The sequence below is a fragment of the Pongo abelii genome, chromosome 16 (genome assembly GCF_028885655.2).
Source record: "Pongo abelii isolate AG06213 chromosome 16, NHGRI_mPonAbe1-v2.0_pri, whole genome shotgun sequence".
Taxonomy (NCBI): Eukaryota; Metazoa; Chordata; class Mammalia; order Primates; family Hominidae; genus Pongo; species Pongo abelii.
In genome coordinates this window covers 37,031,354-37,053,721 of record NC_072001.2, presented here as the reverse complement: position 1 = coordinate 37,053,721, position 22,368 = coordinate 37,031,354, and the positions used below count along the sequence as shown (strand labels likewise).

The following is a 22,368-nucleotide window of genomic DNA, read 5'->3' as shown; positions in this document are numbered from 1 at the left end:
CACTGGTCATCAGAGAAATACAAATCAAAACCACAATGAGATACCATCTCACGCCAGTTAGAATGGCAATCATTAAAAAGTCAGGAAACAACACATGCTGGAGAGGTTGTGGAAAAATAGGAATGCTTTTACACTGTTGGTGGGAGTGTAAATTAGTTCAACCATTGTGGAATACAGTGTGGTGATTCCTCAAGGATCTAGAACTAGAAATACCATTTGACCCAGCAATCCCATTACTGGGCATATACCCAAAGGATTATAAATCATTTTACGATAAAGACACATGCACATGTTTATTGCAGCACTAATCACAATAGGAAAGACTTGGAACCAACCCAAATGTCCATCAATGATAGACTGGATAAAGCAAATGTGGCACATATACACCATGGAATACTATGCAGCCATAAAAAAGGATGAGTTCATGTCCTTTGCAGGGACATGGATGAAGCTGGAAACATAATTCTCAGCAAACTGTCACAAGATCAGAAAACCAAACACCACATGTTCTCACTCATAAGTGGGAGTTGAACAACGAGAACACATGGACACAGGGAGGGGAACATCACACACCAGAGCCTGGGGGATAGGGAAAGGATAACATTAGTAGAAATACCTAATGTAGATGACGGGTTGATGGGTGCAGCAAACCAGCATGGCACGTGTATACCTATATAACAAAACTGCACATTCTGCACATGTAACCCAGAACTTAAAGTATTTTTTTTTTTTTTTTTTTTTTTTTTTTTTTTTTTTTTTTTTTTTGAGATGGAGTCTTGCTCTGTCACCCAGGCTAGAGTGCAGTGGCACGATCTCGGCTCACTGCAACCTCTGCCTCCCAGGTTCAAGGAATTCTCCTGCCTCAGCCTCCCGAGTAGCTGGGACTACAGGCGTCTGCCACCACACCCGGCTAATTTTTTATTTTTTTAGTAGAGACGGAGTTTCACCATCTTGGCCAGGCTGGTCTCGAACTCCTGACCTTGTGATCCGCCAGTCTCGGCCTCCCAAAGTGCTGGGATTACAGGCGTGAGCCACCGCGCCCGGCCAGAACTTAAAGTATTAAAAAAAAAAAAAAAAAAAAAAAGTATTTGCTTTGGCATTTGCTTTGCTTTACTTCTTCATTGGCTTTTTTCAAGCAAATTGTTATAAGTAATTTCTGTAGCTGCACTAGGCGTCATCATATTTAAGCTTTATTATTTGTCCTCTTTTGAAGCATAGTATGAGCACATATCTTGTGAATTAGGAGATAAGGTTGCTGCATAATTAATGCACCTAGGGAAATTTTTTATTTTTGAGATAGAGTCTCACTTTGTCTAGAATGCAGTGGCACAATCTTGGCTCACTGCAACCTCCGCCTGCCAGGTTCAAGCAATTCTCCTGCCTCAGCCTCCCAAGCAGCTGGGATTACAGGCACCTGTCACCACACCTAGCTAATTTTTTGTATTTTTAGTAGAGACGGGGTTTCACCATGCTGGCTAGTCTGGTCTCAAACTCCTGACCTCAAGTGATCCACCCACGTCACCCTCCCAAAGTGCTGGGATTACAGGTGTGAGCCACCGTGCCCAGGCAGGGAAATTTTAAAAATGGAAAATGGAGCTCTCCTTTTAGACTTATAAATGCTATTAATGAAGACCACAATGTATTTGCCAGAAGCCTACGGAGTCAAATACAGTTTTTTAAATTGTGGCTTAAAAAAATAGCATAAGGCCGGGCATGGTGGCTCACGCCTGTAATCCCAACACTTTGGGAGGCTGAGGTGGGCAGATCACTTGAGGTGAGGAGTTTGAGGCCAGCCTGGACAATATGGTGAAACCCCATCTCTGCTAAAAATACAAAAAAATTAGTTGAGCATGGTGGCACGTGCCTGTAATCCCAGCTACTCGGGAGGCTGAGGCAGGAGAATTGCTTGAACCCGGGAGGCGGCAGTTGCAGTGAACTGAGATCGTGCTACCGCACTCCAGCCTGGGTGTCAGAGCAAGACCGTTTAAAAAGAAAAAGAAAAAAAAAAAGCAATAAAACTTAGCATCTTAATCATTTTTTAGTGTATAGTTCAGTAGTGTTAAGAGTATTTCCATTGTTGTGCAGATCTCCAGAACTTTTTCATTTTGCAAAACTGAACTTCTATACCCAATGAACAGCTCTCCATTTTCTACTCCCTACCACCCCCTGTTAACCACCATTCTGTTTTCTGTTTCTATTAATTTGACTCCTTTAGATAACTAATATAAGTGGAATCATATGGAATTTGCCTTTGTATGACTAGCTTATTTGATTTAGTGTATGTCAAGATTCATCCATGTTGTAGCATGTGTCTGAATTTCCTTCCTTTTTAAAGGTTGAATAATATTCCATTGTATGTATGTATATATATGTGTGTATATATATATGTATACACACATATATAGCACATTTTGTTTATTCATCCATCAGTGGACACTTGGATTGCTTCCACCTCTTTAAAAAATGAATTCTTTCTTACTACCATTTGGTGGGTACATGGAAACCTCACACCTAATTTAAAAACCCACACTGGTTTTCCACTACACAGGATTCCCTACTAAGCTGGCTTGGAAAAAAAAAAAAAATCATAAGCACTGTGCCTTTAATTAGATTGCTAGCTCTCTGTCAGTCTCCAACTCAGTAAATGGTAAATGGCATCTCTGTTCATCTAATTGCTGTGGAAATATCTTTGACCCTTTTCTTTTTCTCCCACCCTGTAGCCAATCATCAGCATGCCAATCTTGTCAGTCCCTCCTTTGAAACATACCTAGGCTAGTCAACATATCCAGCATCTGACCACTTCTCATTACCTCCAGTACTTCCGATCTGATCCATACTACCATTATCTTTTCTTGGACCACTGTAAAAGCCTTCTAACTTTTTTCTGTTTATTTGCTTGGCCCCTGCTATCTGCTCATTCCACACTATAGCTGTTGTGATCATGTTAAAACAGAAATCAAAACCTTTCAATGGCTTCTTATCTCACAGCAAAAACAAAAATCCTGACTATATCCTACAAGGCCGCACATGATCTATGTTTCCTCCTCCAACATCTATATCGATCTCTTATTCCATACTCTGTCACTTTCAACTTGCTTATTCTGTCTGATAATCCGGTCTCCTTGCTGCCATTCATCAAACATGTCAATACATACCTGCTTCGCTTAGCACTAACTGTTCTTCCTGCAGATACTTGTATGGTTAGATATCTTCAATTTTCTGCTCAGATGTCACATTATCTGAGAGGCCTTTCAGACTGAGTATCTAAGTGTGCACACAAACCACTCTCCCACTAGTCCTCTGTATTCTTTTACTCAGCTTTTTTATTTGTTTTATAGCTTACTGTTCTCGACATAGGTTACTGGTTGGTCTTTTCTCCACTAAAATTTAAGCTCCTTGATGGCAGGGATTTTGTTACTACATTTCTAGTAACTAGAATAGTGTTTCACATGTAGAAGGTTCTCAGAAAATATTTACTGGATACATGAATCAAAGAGCTACAGATCTCAAAGTAACATGGGCCAGGCGCGGTGGCTCATGCCTGTAATCTCAGCACTTTGGGAGGCCGAGGCAGGTGGATCACAAGGTCAGGAGTTCAAGACCAGCCTGGCCAACATGGTGAAACCCTGTCTCTACTAAAAATACAAAAATTAGCTGGGCGTGGTGGTAGGTGCCTGTAATCCCAGGTACTCGGGAGGCTGAGGCAGGAGAATCGCTTGAACCTGGGAGGCAGAGGTTGCAGTGAGCCAAGATGGCGCCCGCCTAGGCAACAGAGCAGGACTCTGTCTCAAAAAAAAAAAAAAAAGAAAAGAAACAAAGAAAATAATATGGACATTACCTTTGAAGACTAGCCCGTGAGCTCTCTTTCCGTAAGATATCGTCAACCTGCCTCCCTCCATCAGCTTCACTACAGCCATTATCATGTCTTTCTGTGGTTTCTTCAGTAAACTTCTAACTGGTTTCCCCATTTCTGTTCTTGGTCTCCCCTACAATCCATTCTCAAACCAGCAGCCTGCATTTTTAAAAAATTATGCTGGCCAGGTATGGTGGCTCACACCTGTAATCCTCGGAGGCTGAGGCAGGAGAATCGCCTGAGCCCCGGAGTTTGAGACCGAGACCAGCATAAGCAACATAAGGAGATCCTGTCTCCATAAAAAAAATCAAAAAATTGGCTGGGTGTAGTGGCCCATGACTGTGATCCCAGCTACTAGGAGGCTGAGGCGGGAAGATCACTTGAGCCTGGGAGGTTGAGGCTGTAGCGAGCCATGATTGCACCACTGCACTCCAGCTTGATGTCAGCGCAAGACCCTGTTTCAAAAAAAAAATGCTAACCTTTCAATCATTTTACGTCATTTTCAGAGTAAAATTCACACTCCTTATTATAGTGTGCTACACTACAAGATGTAGTGCCTACCTAATTTACCCTCTTTTAAAAAAAAAACACTTTGTTACTCACTATGCTTTAGCTACATTAATATTTCCTAAATATACCAAGCTGATTCCCATCTTAGGATCTTTTCACAGCTGTTCCTCTGCCCTGATCAGTCTTTTCAGGATCCTCATATGTCTGGCTTCTTTTCATGCAAGTCTCACCTTAAGGGTTACCTCCTCAGAAAGGTCCTGACAGTCCACCCAATAAAAAATAGCCTCTCTAATCACCCTTCTTTATTTTCTTTATAACACCATCAGCTGAAATTATCTTGATTATTAATTATCTTTTCTATTTTTATTTTTATTTTTTTCGAGACAGAGTTTCGCTCTTGTCACCCAGGTTGGAGTGCAATGGTGCAATCTCCGGTCACTGCAACCTCTGCCTCCTAGGTTCAAGTGATTCTCTAGCCTCAGCCTCCCAAGCAGCTGGGATTACAGGTGCCTGCCACCACGCCTGGCTGATTTTTGTATTTTTAGTTGAGATGGGGTTTCACCATGTTGGCCAGGCTGGTCTTGAACTCCTGACCTCAGGTGATCCACCTGCCTTGGCCTCCCAAAGTGCTGGGATTACAGGCGTGAGCCACCATGCCCGGCTATTAATTTTCTTTTCTTATTGATGTTCCCATATCTGCATGACAAAAGAAACTTTTTCTTATTTACCTTCTATCCCTAGCACATGGAAAAATGACTGGGACTTATTAGTCACTCAGATATTTAAACACAAGAATGGTTGAACGAATGAAGTTTTATAGTAGCCATCTGAGGCACTTGGTAAAACTACAGAATCTCAGCCTCCTCCCATAAAATTGAGTCATTAGGGTTAGTTATGTGACCCAGAAATTTGTAGTTTAACAAATACCCCATGACTGTTGTAACCGGGCAAATTTTGAAAATACTGGCTTAATGGAAATAGTGCTGAGTGAATGAATGAGTGAGTGAGTGAGTGAGTGAGTGATCATAGCTCATTGCAGCCTTGAACTTCTGGGCTCTAGTATCCTCTCACTTCAGCCTCCTGAGTAGCTGAGATGACAGGCACACACCACCACACCCAGCTAATTTTATTTCTTTTGTAAGAGATGGGGTCTTGCTATGTTGCCCAGGCTGGCCTCAAGCTCCTGGCCTCAGGTAATCCTCCAGCTTCAGCCTCCTGAGTAGCTAGAATTACAGACTTGAAGCACTGTGCCCAGCCAGGGAGTTATCTTTTAACCTTAGTATATTGATAGGAATTAGTTCAACGTTTCCCAAAGTATATATCATAGGACACTAATTATACAAGGTATTTGATACAAAATGAATGATCTTTTCCGACATGTTTAGGAATGCTGAATATTGTATTCTTCTTTTGGAGATTAGCTAGGCAGTCACTAGCATTTTGAAGGGTATGAGAAATTACACTTTAGAGCAGTCTACTTATCTATTAAATAGATTTGACAAGTCTACTTACAATCCCTGCCCCAAACCATTTCTCACCAAATCCCTATTAATATACTAAGGAATATATACTTATGCACTAAGGACTATACACTGTACATGCAGTAGAGTGTGTAGTTCCATGCTACTATCGCAGCTTATTCTGTTCATGGTTAACTGTCTACACAAGCCACTATGTAGCAGATGGTGTGGACTAAAGTACACATTTTAGCTTAATGATCTTTAGCTTTTTTTTTTTTTGGCATATGTAGGCTCTATATATCTTTTTTAAACTATATTTTCATTACATTAAAAATTAAAATAAGGATTTTTGTCCTTTATGAGGTAGTGTAGAAAGATAAAGAATTAACTTTTTGTATGCACTGGTTTACATTGCCATCTTATTGCTTAATTACTTTGCCTAAAATTGCCTACTATTTTTTACTTATTTATTTATTTTTGAGACAGAATCTTGCTCCGTCACCAGGCTGGAGTGCAGTGGCGCGATCTTGGCTCACTGCAACCTCCGCCTCCTGGATTCAAGCTATTCTCCTGCCTCAGCCTTCCAAGTAGCTGGGACTACAGACATGCGCCACCATGCCCAGCTAATTTTTTGTATTTTAGTAGAGATAGGGTTTCACCATGTTGGCCAGAATGGTCTCAATCTCCTGACCTCGTGATCCACCCGCCTCGGCCTCCCAAAGTGCTGGGATTACAGGCGTGAGCCACTGCACCCGGCTTACTCATTTATTTAAACCTCATTAATCTCATGTTAGTTTTTCTAGGTCTAACTAGTTCATTGCTATAAATTTAGAATATATTATGTAAAGAGGATGGGCTTTTCAGATTTTGACTTAGTTCACCTTGTTTTCCCAACAAGATGAGAGCCTACCCATATAGAGAGGCAGAATCTAATAAATGTGAATGTTAGAGTAATTGTCTTTGGTTCCATCTTTTTTTCAATACCTATTAAAGTATAGTGATCAGATCAGTGTAATTAGTATATCCATTGTCTCAATCATTTATCATTACTTTGTATTAGAAACATTCAATATCCTCCTCCTAGCTATTTGAGGCTAATATATTATTGTTAACCGTAATCATCCTTCAATAGTGTAGAATACTAGACTTACTCTTTTTTTATCTAGCTATACTTTTGTATCCTGTAACAAATCTCTTCCTATCCCCCTGCCCTCCGCCCATACCCATGCCCTTCTCACCCTCAAGTATATTCTGTTCTAATTTTTACATCTATGAGATCAACATTTTTTTTCTGACTCTCACATATGAATGAGAACATGTGGTGTTTAGCTTTCTGTTCCTGGCTTATTTCACTTAACATAATGTCCTTCAGTTCCATCCACACTGCTATGAATGATAGGATTTTATTCTTTTTAAGAGCTGAATAGTATTCTATTGTATATACATACCACATTTTCTTTATCCATTCATCTGTTTTTGGACACCCAGGTTGAGTCCGTATCTTGACTACTGTGAATAGTGCTTCAATAAACATGCAGTGCAGGTGTCTCTTTGATATACTAATTTTTCTAATTTCCTTTGCTTTGTATAAATGCTCGGTGGGATTGCTGGATCATATGGTAGTTCCAGTTGTACTTTTCTTGAGTCCTCTCCATACTCTTCTCCTTAGTGGCTATACTAGTTTACATCCCCAAATTTGGTTCCATCTTTAACTATCTTAGTTTAATTGAGTTGGAATTGTTTCTTTTGATGATGATGACGCTTTGGTTTTTTTTAAAAACTGGGAGTTAAGAAGGTTAGAAATGCCTTACGTGTTAAGACTAGTCATTTTAGTTGTTTGTTTTCCTGAAACAACTTTTGTGATATGTCTAGATAATACAGCCAGTAGCATAATAGTCTTAATTCTGATGTATATGCGCTTGGTCATGCCTACTTCTTTATCTAAAGAATTGGGCAACAATTTCTGCTGTTGGTGTGTTATTTAATTATATTACTGATTCTAGATTTAATAAAGACTAAAACCTTCTAACCCTGTGTTTTAGCTACAAGATACCAGCTAGCCTTTATTTGCTTCAAATTATCTGCCAATGATGGTAAACAAAGTGATTCTCAAAGGAAATTTTGTTCAAAATAGTCTCAAAGACTATTACTATTGGCAAACTAAGGAAAATAATAAAGCTCTTCAGAAAAACTTGACAGAGGCAGTTTTGCAAGTGAGTACCACCCACAATCATTTCACTCTGTCTCCATTCTCCCAGGTGCATGGCAGGAAACTAAAATCTTCATTCTTACTGTTTACCCGAGATAAGTTAAATATATTGAGCAAGTGCTTATTTGTAAAACTACCATATCATTACTGTTACAAGGAAATATTTTCAGTTCATTTTTCTGATTACATCTACCTATTTTTAATAGATATATGGTTTGTTTCTATTTTTTATTTGGTCTATCATTTTGACTTATAGAGTATCTCTGGCTTTTGATTATAACTTGATTGTATTTTGTCCTAAGAGTAGCTTTATTTATGAAGGCCATCAAAGGGTAAAACTAGTGACATTATTGGCACATAGTTCCTATTAGAGAAAATAATCTGGTTTAAAATAAATGTCATTTTGAGTAATCTTTAGGACAACTCCCAGTCTTAGGCAAACTTGGGTGTGCCCTCACCAATGACATAGTCAGGAAAAGTGGTAAATGGGGGAGTTTAGACACAGAACAATTGAAAGGTGCTCAGACATATCTCAGCAGTGTTAGCATGATGACTGCACAATTTGGATTGCAAACCCAGAAACGCCCTTCAAGTTAAATCCATTGAACAATTGTAATTTTTACAGGCAAAACTAGTTTCATTCTAGTGGGTTCACGGGCCTGTGTACTCCCAGATTGACTTTTGTTTTAGTTCTTTGTTTTTTTTGTTTGGTTTTGTTTTGTTTTTTGTTTGTTTTTTTGAGACGGAGTCTTGCTCTGTCGCCCAGGCTGGAGTGCAGTGGCCCGATCTCCACTCACTGCAACCTCCGCCTCCCAGGTTCAAGCAATTCTCTGCCTCAGCCTCCTGAGTATCTGGGATTACAGGGGCGCATCACCTTGCCCAGCTAATTTTTGTATTTTTAGTAGAGATGGGGTTTCACCACATTAGCCAGGCTGGTCCTGAACTCCTGACCTCATGATCCACCCACCTCAGCTTCCCAAAGTGCTGGGATTACAGGTGTGAGCCACCGCTCCCAGCCTTGTTTTAGCTTTTATATTTATTAATAAAAGATTTGCAGGTTCTTGGAGGTTAGTCTTCAGATTAACTAAATAAGTGTCAAGGATTGCCCATAATTTTTCAATTATAATAAATGAAAAATAAAAATCTAAGTTGAACTTGTAGGGAACTACACAAAAGACTTGTTTCTGGCTGGGCTCACTGGCCCATGCCTGTAATCGCAGCACTTTGGGAGGCTGAGGCAGGTGGATCACGAGGTCAGGAGTTCAAGACCAGTCTGGCCAACATGGTGAAACCCCAACTGTACTAAAAATACAAAAATTAGCCGGGCGTGGTGGCGGACACCTATAATCCCAGCTGCTCTGGAGGATGAGTTAGAGAATTGCTTGAACCTGGAAGGTGGAGGTTGCAGTGAGCCGAGATCGCGCCACTGCACTCCAGCCTGGGCGACAGAGCAAGACTCCATCTCAAAAAAAATAAAAAGACTTGTTTCTACTCATCTGAAGTATAGGAGGGTGTTCAAAGTAAGACTCCTGGCTTGTCTAGAGAGTATACATACATCATGTATGCACAGCTTAGAAGGCAAGAAAGTATATTACACAATAGAGGAGTTAATTTTTTTCTTTTTTTTTTTTGAGATGGAGTTTCACTCTTGTTGCCCAGGCTGGAGTGCGGTGGCGTGGTCTTGGCTCACTGCAACCTCCACCTCCTGGGTTCAAGCCATCCTCCTGTCTCAGCCTCCAGAGTAGCTGAGATTACAGGTGCACGCCACCACGCCCGGCTGATTTTTGTATTTTTAGTGGAGATGGCATTTCACTATGTTGGTCAGGCTGGTCTCGAACTCCTGACCTCAGGTGATCCACCCCCCTCGGCCTCCCAAAGTGCTGCGATTACAGGCGTGAGTCGCTGCGCCTGGCCGAGCTAATTCTTTTTAAAGGAAAAGTCATTTATCTTTTCCTCTCTAAAACCACACCTAGTCTGCCAGAGTTATCTGAGATGTTTTCCTATTTCTCTTCATAGGATGTATTCCCTGGCAATTTCAAATAACTTGTTTTAGACTATCATACCTTGTTTTAGAACAAGAAAGTTAGAATTACAGAATATTGAGAAGCAAGAACATAAGTTCTGAAAGCAAAAGACTATAACCTTTTTCTTTGGGTAGTAGTATGATGTGTCTTTAGCCACTGATTAACCCAGGCATTAGTTTTTTAGAACTATAAACATTAAAATATGAGGTTCTCAACTTCTCTGTTCTTGCAAACCTGAGAGATACAAGGTATTCATATTAGTGACTATGGCTGGGAATCAGAATCTTGAAGGAGAGGTGTTGGTATGATTTAAAGAGAAAAATAAATGATGTGATAACCCTTCCCCAGCTTTTCCTCTAGAGTCACTGGAGTAGGTTTAGATGATGACCAAGGTTCTTCTAGTTCTAAAATTCTGTTATGCTTTCTCTATTCTTCTTTTCATGCCACCTACATGCTTCTTTCTCCATAATGATAGGGCCCAATTTTCCCTAAGAGAGAGAGTGACAACAGAACTGTTATTCCTACTTTGTCTTATGTGCAAGAACATTCCTACTTTGTCTTATGTGCAAGAACATTCCTACTGTGTCTTATGTGCAAGAACATTCCTACTTTGTCTTATGTGCAAGAATATGTATATATAGTGGGGGGTTGGGGGAGAGATAAGGTCTCGCTGTCACCCGGCTGGAGTGCAGTGGCATCATCATAGCTCACTGGGGCCTCTAACTCTTGGGTTCAAGGGAACCTCTTGCCTAAGCCTCCTGAGTAGCTGGGACTACAGGTGCACACGCCACTGTGCCTACCTAATTTTTAAAATGTTTCATGGAGATGCGGTCTCACTGTGTTGCTCAGGCTGGTTTCAAACTCCTGGCCTCATGGTCCTCCTGCCTCAGCTCTCCAAAATACTAGGATAACAGGCAGTAGCCACTGCACCCAGCCCCAGTGTCCTTTATTTAGATGGGAAGTGAGATAAGTTTAAAGTAAAAACTGGGAATTCACTTGCTGGTATGTTTGGGGAAAATATTCTAGAATAGGAACATTTCAAATTTCCCTTTTTCAAACCAAATTAAGGAAAAAAATCCCCTGAAAATAAATTTTTAAATGTTCAAATAGCATTTAAAACTTCTATGGTAGAAATCAGGTTTCTACCTTACTTCCTTAATTAAAATGTATAGTGTATACTCCAGTATACATCAGAAACTGGAATTTGTTAAGTATTCTGATTGTTTCTTTCTGTCTGGGATGCTTAAAGTGTTAATTAAATGATATATAAAACATATGTGGACTATGGAAGACATTTGAATTTTGTCTAAAACAATAATGTGATGTAAAAATATCTGAGATTTATTGTTAGACAAAATCACAGGTACTTTTATGTAATCTGTTGCATACATCATAGCTGTAGAAAATCCTTAACTTCAGTTAGAGGTTAGTGAAAATAAAGATGTAACTTTTTTCCCCATTGTTCACATAACCCCTGGTCAAAAATTATTTTTATTACCCCAGGCACATTCAAGGAAGCCAGAATCATCAGCGTCTCAAGAGATTTAGTCTTTGAGGAAAGTGGAGCTTAGTCTTTTCTGTTTTTAGCTCTTAGTGCTTTTCAAACCTTTAAAATAAGCAAGTGGTTGACTGTTAAATGATGATTGTCAATATCTCTTGCATTAGGAACTTGGCTTACTGCCACTAATTTTATTTCAGATTACTAAAGAAATTGATATTTATGAAAGCCAATTTAGTCAGTGTATCTTAAAGTCAAACTACTAGAACATATCTGCTAATAGTAGTAAGTGCTTTATTTATGTCTTGACTTTGAGCTGTTACAGCCATAAGTTTTTTTGTCATTAAAATGTTCCTTCGTCATTAAAAATATAATTCATATCACAATCCTGAATCATCCTTCTACTTTATGAAACTACTGCTTGGTCAAATTTGTGTGATTATTATTTTTTTTAATTTACTTTTTATTGTGGCAAAATATATACAATACAGAAGTTACCATTTTAACCATGTTTAAGTATACAACTCAGTGGCATTAATTACATTTACAGTGTTGTACACCCATTACCACTATCTGCTTCCAGAATTTCTCATCACCCCAAACAGAAACGCTGTACTCTTTAAGCAATAGCATTCCATACCCTAGTCCACCCAGCCCCTAGTAACCTCTAATCTACTTTCCATCTCCATAAATTTGCCCTTTCTCAACATTTTATATAAATTGAGTCATATAATATTTATCTTTTTGTGTCTGGTTTGTTTTCCTTAGCATAATGTTTTCAACATTCATCCATGTTGTCACATGTATCAGAATTCCATTCATTTTTATAGCTGAATAATTTTCCATTGTATGTATATATTACATTTTGTTGATTCATTCATCTGTAGAAGTATACCTGGTAACCTTTTGGCTATTGTGAATTATTTTGCCATAAACTTTGTGGTAAAGTATCTGTTTGAGTCCCTGTTTTGAATTATTTTGGAAGTATAATTAGGAGTAGAATTGCTGATGGTGATTATGTTTAACTTTTTGAGCAATGTGATCATTCTTTACACTAGTTCATTCTATTTTTTTATCTTCACATTAATATTTCATAAGTTTTTTAATTTTTTTGCTTATTTCCTTGGTTGACTTTTGTTGCTGATTTTAAAGAAATTATTTGTTTTGATCATTCATTTCTTTTCTTTTCTTTTCAATTGTTTGTTTTTCAGACCTGAGTCAGAACTCCATCACAGGGGAACACAGCCAACTGTTAGGTATAGTATTACTGTGGGAATTGACTCTATCCAAAGTCACCCTTAACTCATTTATCCTAACAGACATTACTCCCTTCTCTGATTCTATTTTCTATTCCCTCCTTTTCTACTTCCCACCCAACAACTTTTTTCCTGCTGTTTCTATTCCCAACTTGCCAAGTTTTAGGAAACTACTTCTATAATTGATTACTAAGACTCAGTTAAATTAAAAAGTAATTTTGCATGGTCTATGGTTAAAAAAAATCTAAGAACTAGAATTTTTTTAAAGATAATTTGGAAAAGAAGATATTATAATACCTTTATAATATCTGACTTTGCAGCTAATTTTCCCTTTTTATTACTTTTCTTGGCCTTTTGATCACCTTTTTAATTATTGAAAGTACTTAATAAACAGTATGTCCTTAAGCAGTCCTTAGAATTTGGTGTTCCAGTTCCTCATCTATGAAACAAATTATGGAAATGAATTTACTTCCTCTGGGTACCACTTCTTTAAAGTAAGTGCATAATTTGACAAGAATTTCTCTTTTTTGGGGGGACAGTGTCTCGCTCTGTCACCAGGCTGGAGTGTAGTGGTGCGATCTCCACTCACTGCAAGCTCCGCCTCCCAGGTTCACGCCATTCTCCTGCCTCAGCCTCCCAAGTAGCTGGGACTACAGGCGCCCACCACCACACCCGGCTAATTTTTGTATTTTTAGTAGAGACAGGGTTTCACCATGTTGGCCAGGATGGTCTCCATCTCCTGACCTTGTGATCCGCCCACCTCGGCCTCCCAAAATGCTGGGATTACAGGTGTGAGCCACTGCGCCCAGCCTTGACAGGAATTTCACAAGACCTCAGGACTGATAAATTTTCAAAATGTAAAAAGAAACATACTCTGATGAGGCATTCAGCTCAAACAAAAGGCATATATAAAGAAAGTAAAAGTATCTCTTCTTCTTACCACCTTACTTCCACCTCTTAAAAGTACTTGCTGTTGACAGTTTCTTGGGAATTCTTCTATAAATTTTTAATTATAAATTTTTGTATTATATATGACTGTCTTTTTCTTTTTATATCAATGGTGTTATAGTAAATGGACTGTTCTATTATAGAGACTGCTTCTTTTTACTTAACATTTTACCTTGGACATCTTAGTACATAAAGTTCTGCTTCATTCCTTTGTTTGTGATGGAAGAGTATTTCATTGTGCTCCTGCACTATAATTTTATTCAGCCAGTTTCCTGCTCATGAGCATTTATTTCCAAGTGTGTTACTGTTGTAAGTTGTGTTGCAATGAATATCTTATACTTTAATCCAGTATATAAGATAGATATATCAGTTTTAATGCCAGTATATTTGTAGGGTAAATTCCTAACAGTGGAATTCCTTACTCAAAAGATATGTACATTTTTAAAAAGATACATCAGCTTAAACTCTCACCAGTATGGAGTAATGCTTGACTCTCTATAATTAAAAAAAAAAAACAGGTATTATTAATCTTAAAATAGTTTCTTTACCTAATAGGTGAAAATGGCATCTCTGGTTTTTTATTTATACTTCCTTCAGTGTACATGAGGTTAAGTAATTTTTAGTATATTATTTAGTATTTAACACTTGTGTGTCTATGTATGCTTTGATTTGAGGCTTATTTTGATCACTGCTGAGCTTTTAGCTGTTTAAATATGTGTAAAGCAGCTATGGAAAAATAAGCTATCAAAAAGTCCAAAGTAGGGAAAGTAAAAACTTCAGAGGATTAGTTGAAGAAACTGGGATACTCCTTTTTTGTTCTTTCTATATTAAAGACTTAGAATAGTCCTTGGGTTAATGAGAAGAGTTTATGAGACCATAGCCCTCATTCCTTTAGTGAGTTTATGTGCTGAAACAGTACCTGACATCCTAGGTACTCAGTATATATTTGTTAAGTAAATGGTTTGACATAAATATACAAATCTGATCACCAGGGTCCTGGCCATGTGATGTTAGAGGTTTTTTGGGTTTTGGTTTTCGGTTCTTTTGAGACGGAGTCTTGATCTGTCGCCCAGGCTGGAGTGAGGTGGCACGATCTTGGCTCACTGCAACCTCCACCTCTCAGATTCAAGCAGTTCTCTGGCCTCAGCCTCCTGAGTAGCTGGTACTACAGGCACACGCCACAACGCCTGGCTAATTTTCGTATTTTTAGTAGAGTCAAGGTTTCGCCATATTGGTCAGGCTGGTCTCGAACTCCTGACCTCAGGTGATCCACCTACTGTGGCCTCTCAAAGTGCTGGGATTACAGGCATGAGCCACCACTCCCGGCCACTTTTTTATACTTTTATATTGGATAGTTTCTATACGTTGCTCAAAATTAGTCTTCTGTATATAAAAATTTTATATTTGGATCAGGAACAATTAAGCTTTCATTGAAAAATTTTGCCAGACCATGAAAAGAACATCTTTCCTCTAAACTATGAAAGTGTTTCTGTCCCTGATACATACATGACAGGCAGAGATGTTTGAGAATAGTTCATTATCAGGAACACATGTACAATGGAGGCAGCTTAGCTAATGACAGTCAAAAGTTGATACAGTTCCAGTATTACTGAGCTGGATTTTGTTCCCAGCTAACCACCTGCAGTAAAGGATACCTGGGGAACTGTAGGCAAAAATAAGTAACTTTGATTGTGAAGGAAGAGTTATCTTAGTCATTATTAGCCAAAAAATTCTAATGGTATTTGCAGAGAGACTGCTTCAAACATTAATCTCATTTGGCAGCCTACAGTTGCATTCAATTTTTAGCCAACCTGAGGATTCATCCAGTCTTCTAGCCAGATTATCAGGTATGTCCATCCTGCCAGCCTGAGTTCTCTCTCCTACATTCATGGAGTCAGATCATATTTTCCTTTTTTCTCATGCTCTGAAGAACTATCCTCTTCTGTCTTCTGTCTTAAGTATCTTTGTTTTAGCTGTAGCCTCAAAACCTTTAAAAGTCTGGTTTAATTAAAAGAAATTCATGAGTTTGCAAAAGACTGAAAGATTTTTTTTGTTGTCTTTTCTAACCATCTGGTAAGTTACTCAGAAAAGGCATTATAAGGTTGAATGAAAATCTTCCGACCAGGTGCAGTGGTTCACCACGCCTGTAATCCCAGCACTTTGGGAGGCCAAAGCGACTGGATCTCAAGGTCAGGAGTTAGAGACCAGCCTAGCCAAGATGGTGAAACCCCATGTCTACTTAAAATAAAAAAAATTGGCCGGGCATGGTGGCAGGTGCCTTTAGTCCCAGCTACTTGGGAGGCTGAGGCAGGAGAATCGCTTGAACCAGGAGGTGTGGAGGTTGCCGTGAGCCGAGATCGCACCCTGCATTCTAGCCTGGGCGGCAGAGTGAGACTCTGTCTCAAAAAAGAAAAAGAAAAAAAAGAAAATCTTTTAGCTCTCCCTAAAAACCTTGTTTAGGATAATTTGGCCTGGTAGGTGAAAAACTGGTTCAATTGCCTTGCCTGCTTAATTGAATTTGTAATAACATCTTTCAGACCTTTGCTGTTGAATTGGATATATAAAAGCCCTTTCCAGTCCTTCTAAATGTTTTTACTGTCAACAGGGCACAGTTATTTTAATGTATCTACTGTTCCCACTGACTCATCAGGTCTCTTGCAAAACTCAGGGTCAGGCTGAGGAGATATACGGGAGGGTGAAACTGCTGTTGTAATAATCAAGCTGTACAACTGTGATTTATGAACGTTTCCGTGTGTGTGTGTGTGTGTGAGTGTGTGTGTAGCTTTCCACTTAAAAAATTTTTAGAAAGCTAGCAAGCAAACAAGCCATGGGTCCTGGCATTATTCAAAGTTTTATCAGGCATCCAAGGAAAAATAATTTGAGTCTTCTGCAGTCAGTCTCTCATAAGGAATAGAAAACCAAGTAACCACTACCTCAGTTTTGAGGCTTTTGCAACCTTAATAACCAAAACTTAAGAATGGCAATATGAGATTAAAAAAAAAAAGTATAGGCCAACCTTACTTAGGAACATATCTACAATCCTGAACGAAATATTTGCAATCTGAATCAGGCAACATATTTTTTTAAATTATCCCCATCATCAAGTTGAGTTTCTGCTAGAAATCCATGGTTGGTTTAATATTGAAAGTTAATTTATATAATTCTCTATGTTAACAAATTAAAAGAAAAATATTGTATAATAATCTTAATAGAGGTGGAAAAAGCATTTGATTTGAAACATACCTGATATGGTTTGGCTGTGTCTCCCCCCACTCATCTTGACTTGTAATTCCCATAATCCTCACGTTTTGTGGGAGATAACTGAATCATGGGGGCGGTTTCCTCTATGTTCTTATGATTGTGAGTGAGTCTCATGAGATCTGATGGTTTTATAAGCATCACGCATTTCCCCTCCTTGCACTCATTCTCTCTCCTGCTGCCCTGTGAAGAGGGGCCTTCCACCATGATTATAAGTTTCCTGAGGCTTCCCTAGCCATGCTGAACTTGGAGTCAATTAAACCTCTTTTCTCTCTTTTTTTTTTTTTGTTTTTCGTTTTGTTTTGTTTTTTGAGATAGAATCTTGCTCTGTCACCCAGGCTGGAGTACAGTGGCATGATCTCAGCTTACTGCAACCTCCGTCTCCCAGGTTCCTTCTTCAGCCTCCCAAGTGGCTGGGATTACAGGCACCCACCATCACACCTGGCTAATTTTTGTATTTTCAGTGGAGATGGGGTTTCACCATGTTGGCCAGTCTAGTCTCAAACTCCGAGCCTCAAGTGATCCGCCTGTCTCGTCCTCCCAAAGTGCTGGGATTAGAGGTGTGAGCCACTGTGCTCAGCCAAACCTCTTTTCTTTATAAATTACCCAGTCTCGGGTATTTCTTCATAGCGGCATGAGGAAGGGCTAATACAGTAAAAACCCAATATTTAAGTTTATGAGTTCATAATGATAATTTAAAAAACGAGCCAGGCACAATGGCACACGCTTGTAGTCCCAGCACTTTAGGAGGCTGAGGAGGGAGCTAGGAGGATTACTTGAGGCCAGGGGTTCAAGATCAGACTGGGCAACATTGCAAGAACCCATCTCTACAAAAAAGCAAAAAATAATTACCTAGGCATGGTGGCACACACCTGTAGTCCTAGCTACTCTGGAGGCTACAGTGAGCTGTGATGGTGCCACTGCACTCCTCTAGCCTGGGCAACAGAGTGATACCCTGTCTCTAAAACAAAACAAAACAAAACCCACAACTAACTGGTCACCATTGGAGTATTTAGTGAACCATTTATTCTGAGAACTGGTCAGTAAAGGGAAAGAATTATTCGTCCTGTTTTTAACTGAACCACTTGGTAATCAAATAGTAGATTAAAGGAAATGTCTCTTTTTATGGAGGTATTCCAGCTAATAAATGAAGAAACAATAATAGAATGAGAATATTACCATTTGGTGACCTCTTATAAATTAATGGAGCTAGGCATTACTCATCAACAATTGCTAATATCTCAAAAGGAAAAACAACCAGATGACAATGACATGTACCTCCTGGCAGTTCATAATACCACTGTGAAGTAGTTTTCCTCCCTACCCTCCTAGAAGTACTGAATGTGATTAAGCTTTTAGATTCAACTACCAATTTATAGGAATTACAAAAAAAAGAACATGTTAAACAGCATCACATGGATGCCATCATTAAAACCCAGACCATCAGAAACTCTCCAGGACAAATGACATGGTTTCCTTAACAAATCAATGGCAAAACAAAGTATAAAATCAAAAACATATAGCATTTGGGATAACCTTTCAGATTCACATAGTCACATAGTACAAACCCAAACCTGTGCCAAGGGAAATTAAGTACACTTACTGCTCTCTTGGCTAACTCAGACCAGCAAAGGCCATTTGACAAGATTAGGAAGCTAAAGGAGTAACTTGAGATTTATCTAGGGCCCAAATTATAGTATAAGGGGTAATTGACAAATGCAACATTATAGAAGTAATAACATCACAACAGTAAAGTGTTTATATAAAGAGTAAGACCTTTGGTATACCTTTTTTCTGTTTACAAAAAAAAAAAGTATGCCATGAAAAACAGAAATCTGAAATATTTAGTAGAACTATCCTATCAGTTTTCATTTGAATTATGCAGTGAAACACCAGTAAGTTTCCCCAAAATATCAGCATTATTTAGATAGTAAAATGAGAAAAAAGAAACATAATAGTGTCTGGGCGCGGTGGCTCACACCTGTAATCCCAGCAGTTTGGGAGGCTGAGGTGGGTGGATCACCTGAGGTCAGGAGTTCAAGACCAGCCTGGCCAACATGGCAAAACCCCATGTCAACTAAAAATACAAAAAATTAGCCAGGCATGGTGGCAGGCGCCTGTAATTCCGGCTACTCGGGAGGCTGAGGTGGGAGAATTGCTTGAACCCTAGAGGCGGAGGTCGCAGTGTGCTGAGATTGTGCCACTGCACTGCAGACTGGGCGACAGAGCAAGACTCCGTCTCAAAAAAAAGAAAAAAGAAACATAATAGTAATCTGACAGGTGATGTAATGCAAACCATTACTGAGGCCAGTCTCAGTGGGGATCCTTCAAAGGACTCATTTTAGGATTCTGAATAATCCTAAAAGAGCCCTGGAATATGGATTTGGTTCTTAGTTCCTGCAGAGTAAAGATTATTTGCTACTCAGAAACTAGAAGTTCCATTCCATCTGGTATTTCTTGGGGTCACAACAGTGACCTAAACTTTTGAAGGCTGAACTCTAAAGCAGCATGGTTTCCCACCAAGATATTCAAGCCAAAAATTAATCTATGCCTTTCAATATAATCACTTCTAATTTCATGCCTTTTGGTATAACCACACTTGATGAATGCTTCATTTCTTGCCTTGGAAAGCCTTGACCTTTCATGACTGTCCACAAGCCATGATTGACCAGGAACTCTTTGGGAGCCTCCCACTGCACAACACTACCACGAGTAGACCATGAGTAGGACATTATTGGTTGGAGGCATCATTGGTCTCATAAAATGTAGACAAAAATCTCCAGGGATATTCTTCTACCTTTCTAAAAAAAAGTAAGCAAGCAAATGGAAGGTGGGCCAGAAACAGCCAGAATCCAGACTGTCTGATGATAATAAGACAAGGGGAGCCAGAGCTGCTAGGAGGTGGCTTGGACAGCAGGTAGCAGAATGGGACAGGATTGTCTCATGCCAGATTTTTGTAACAGCATCATTGTAAGGTTATTGAATAGCAGAGAGGTAGTGTGTTGAACTCTTACTTCCATAACCCTCAAGAGAAATGACATGGTCCGGAGTCTGGGATACAAAATTCTATTAAATGTTTAAATCAGTAGAGGATGCAATTAGGAAGATGAGCAAACTCCTCAGGAATAAAAGACTGTTTAAAAAGAAGGAAAATAAATGGAAATTCTAGAAAAGAAAAAAATATATATATTGATATAAAAAAGAAATTAAACAGTAGCTTAGTAGTAGGTAAATAATGTAAACAAAAAGAACTACACCTAGATACATCTTAATGAAACTGCAGAATATCTAAGAAAAGATCTTGAAAGCAACCAGAGAGAAAGGACAGTTCATCAAAGGAACAACAGAATGACAGAAGAATTCTCAGTACCAAAACACAAAGTTACAAACACAAGCCAGAAAACACAAATAAGTGTACACAAAAATTTTGTAGAGACAAGGTCTCACAATGTTGCTCATGCTAGTCTCAAACTCCTGCCCTCAAGCAGTCCTCCTGCTGTGGCCTCCCAAAGTGCTGGGATTACAGGAGAGGGCCGCTGCGCCCAGCCTGGAGACATCTCTGACAGTCACTACTGGAGGTGCTACTGGCATCTAATGAGTAGAGGCCAGGGATGCTCTTAAATATTCTGCAGTGCACAGGACAGTCCCTCACAATAATTATTTGCTCCAAAAGTCCATAGTGCTGAGTTTGAGAAACCTAAAGGAATTCTAAGGAATATACCTCAAGAAAGAATAAAATGATCCTAGAAGACTAGTAGTCTGAAATGTAAGAAAGAGTAGTGAATAAATGAACTAGTAAACTTGTACATCGACTCAAATCAGTATTGTCTCAATAAAACAACTCTAATATCTTATTTATGGAGTTTTTTTTTTTTTTTTTTTTTGTTAAAGAGACTACTGGGAACGTTGGACACCAATATTAGGTAAGGCAGGAGGAGAAAGTTGGAATTGAAGTATTAGGAAGTCTTTGTGTTGTTCAGGAGAATGTCAAGCAATTGTTTAAACTTATTTAACAATGTAAGTAAAATACATAGTAAAATTTCAAGGGTCATTGCTAAAAGAACAGAAATAGAGGATGGAAACTAGAGGGGAAAATGTCATTAAGGAAAAACAAACCAGAAAATCCAAAGAGTGGGAGAGATAGAGACAGAGGATGAGAATGAGTCATAGAGAAAGAACGAATAAAAAGATGTTAGAACCCTGTCTAAATATATTAATCACTAAGGTTGATGGACTAAACTTGGCAGTTGAAAAGACAGATTGTCAGACTTTTAAAAATCCAGTCCAAACAAATAGATGATAAACTGTGTTGTTTAAAATGCCAATAAATTTGGAGGTAATTTTTTGAGCAAAATAATAATAATAACTAAACAATAGATGTATGTCTAAAATTGTTGTTCCAGCCAGGCCCGGTGGCTCACACCTGTAATCCCAGCACTTTGGGAGGTTGAGGCAGGCTGATGGCTTGAGTCTAGGAATACAAGGCAACATGGCAAAACCTCATCTCTACAAAAAATCCAAAAATTAGCTCTTCGTGGTGGCATAAGCCTGTAGTCCTAGCTACTTGGGAGGCTGAGGTGGGAGGATCTCTTGGGCCCAGGAGGCTGAGGCTGCAGTGAGCCGTGATCGCACCACTGTACTCCAGCCTGGGCGTAAGAGTGAGACCCTGTCTCAAAAAATAATAATAATGATAAATAAAATTGTCATGACTTCTTGGTGGATTAAACCTTTTGTTATTATGTGGTTACCTTCTAATTCCTAATAAAATTTTTCTCATAAATTTATCTGACATTAATAAAATTATATCAGCTTTCTTTTGGTTGGTATTTGCCTGATATATCTCCTTCCTTAATGTTTTCTTAATGTTCAGCTTTTGTATGTCCTTATATCTCTTATAAATAGTATATGTCTAGATTTTATTGTTTAATCCAGTCTGTCAATCTTTGTCTTAGTCTATTTACATTACTGGTATTATTGATATGCTTGGACCATTGTGCCATCCTAAATTATTTGTCCCACTTTTTCTGCTTCTTTATAATCTCTTCTTTAAAAAAAAGAAAAGCTATCTGTATTACCCCTGCTTCCCAAACGAACTATTACCACACTCTCACATTACTCTCTCCTTTGGAAAAACTATCCATTGACTAACTTACGTGGTCTGGCTCCTTTCTGTCTTTCTAAATATGCTCTCCTTTCCTCACTGTCCTTTAGCTATATTGTCCTTTCTGCTTTATGAATTCACTAAAATTGGTTCTGCTTTAGGATCTTTTAAAATTGCTATATTCCCTCTGCCTGAAATGTAGGCTTTTCCTTACTATCCTATGCCAGGAGTGTGCTGCAGCCAGCTTATAC

General features: G+C 38.8%; 1 protein-coding gene across 5 annotated transcripts in view; it reads left to right on the top strand.

The window, feature by feature from the left end:
• Positions 1 to 22,368, top strand: part of SLC12A6 (solute carrier family 12 member 6) — a 108,284-nt gene that overhangs the window by 47,523 nt on the left and 38,393 nt on the right. For 4 of the 5 annotated variants that reach the window (XM_009249657.4, XM_063716012.1, XM_009249659.4 and 1 more), the window contains 1 exon segment: positions 12,766 to 12,810. The exons of the other annotated variant lie outside the window; for it this stretch is intronic. In XM_009249657.4, coding sequence (XP_009247932.3) covers positions 12,766 to 12,810 — 45 coding nt within the window. 5 annotated transcript variants of the gene reach the window in all.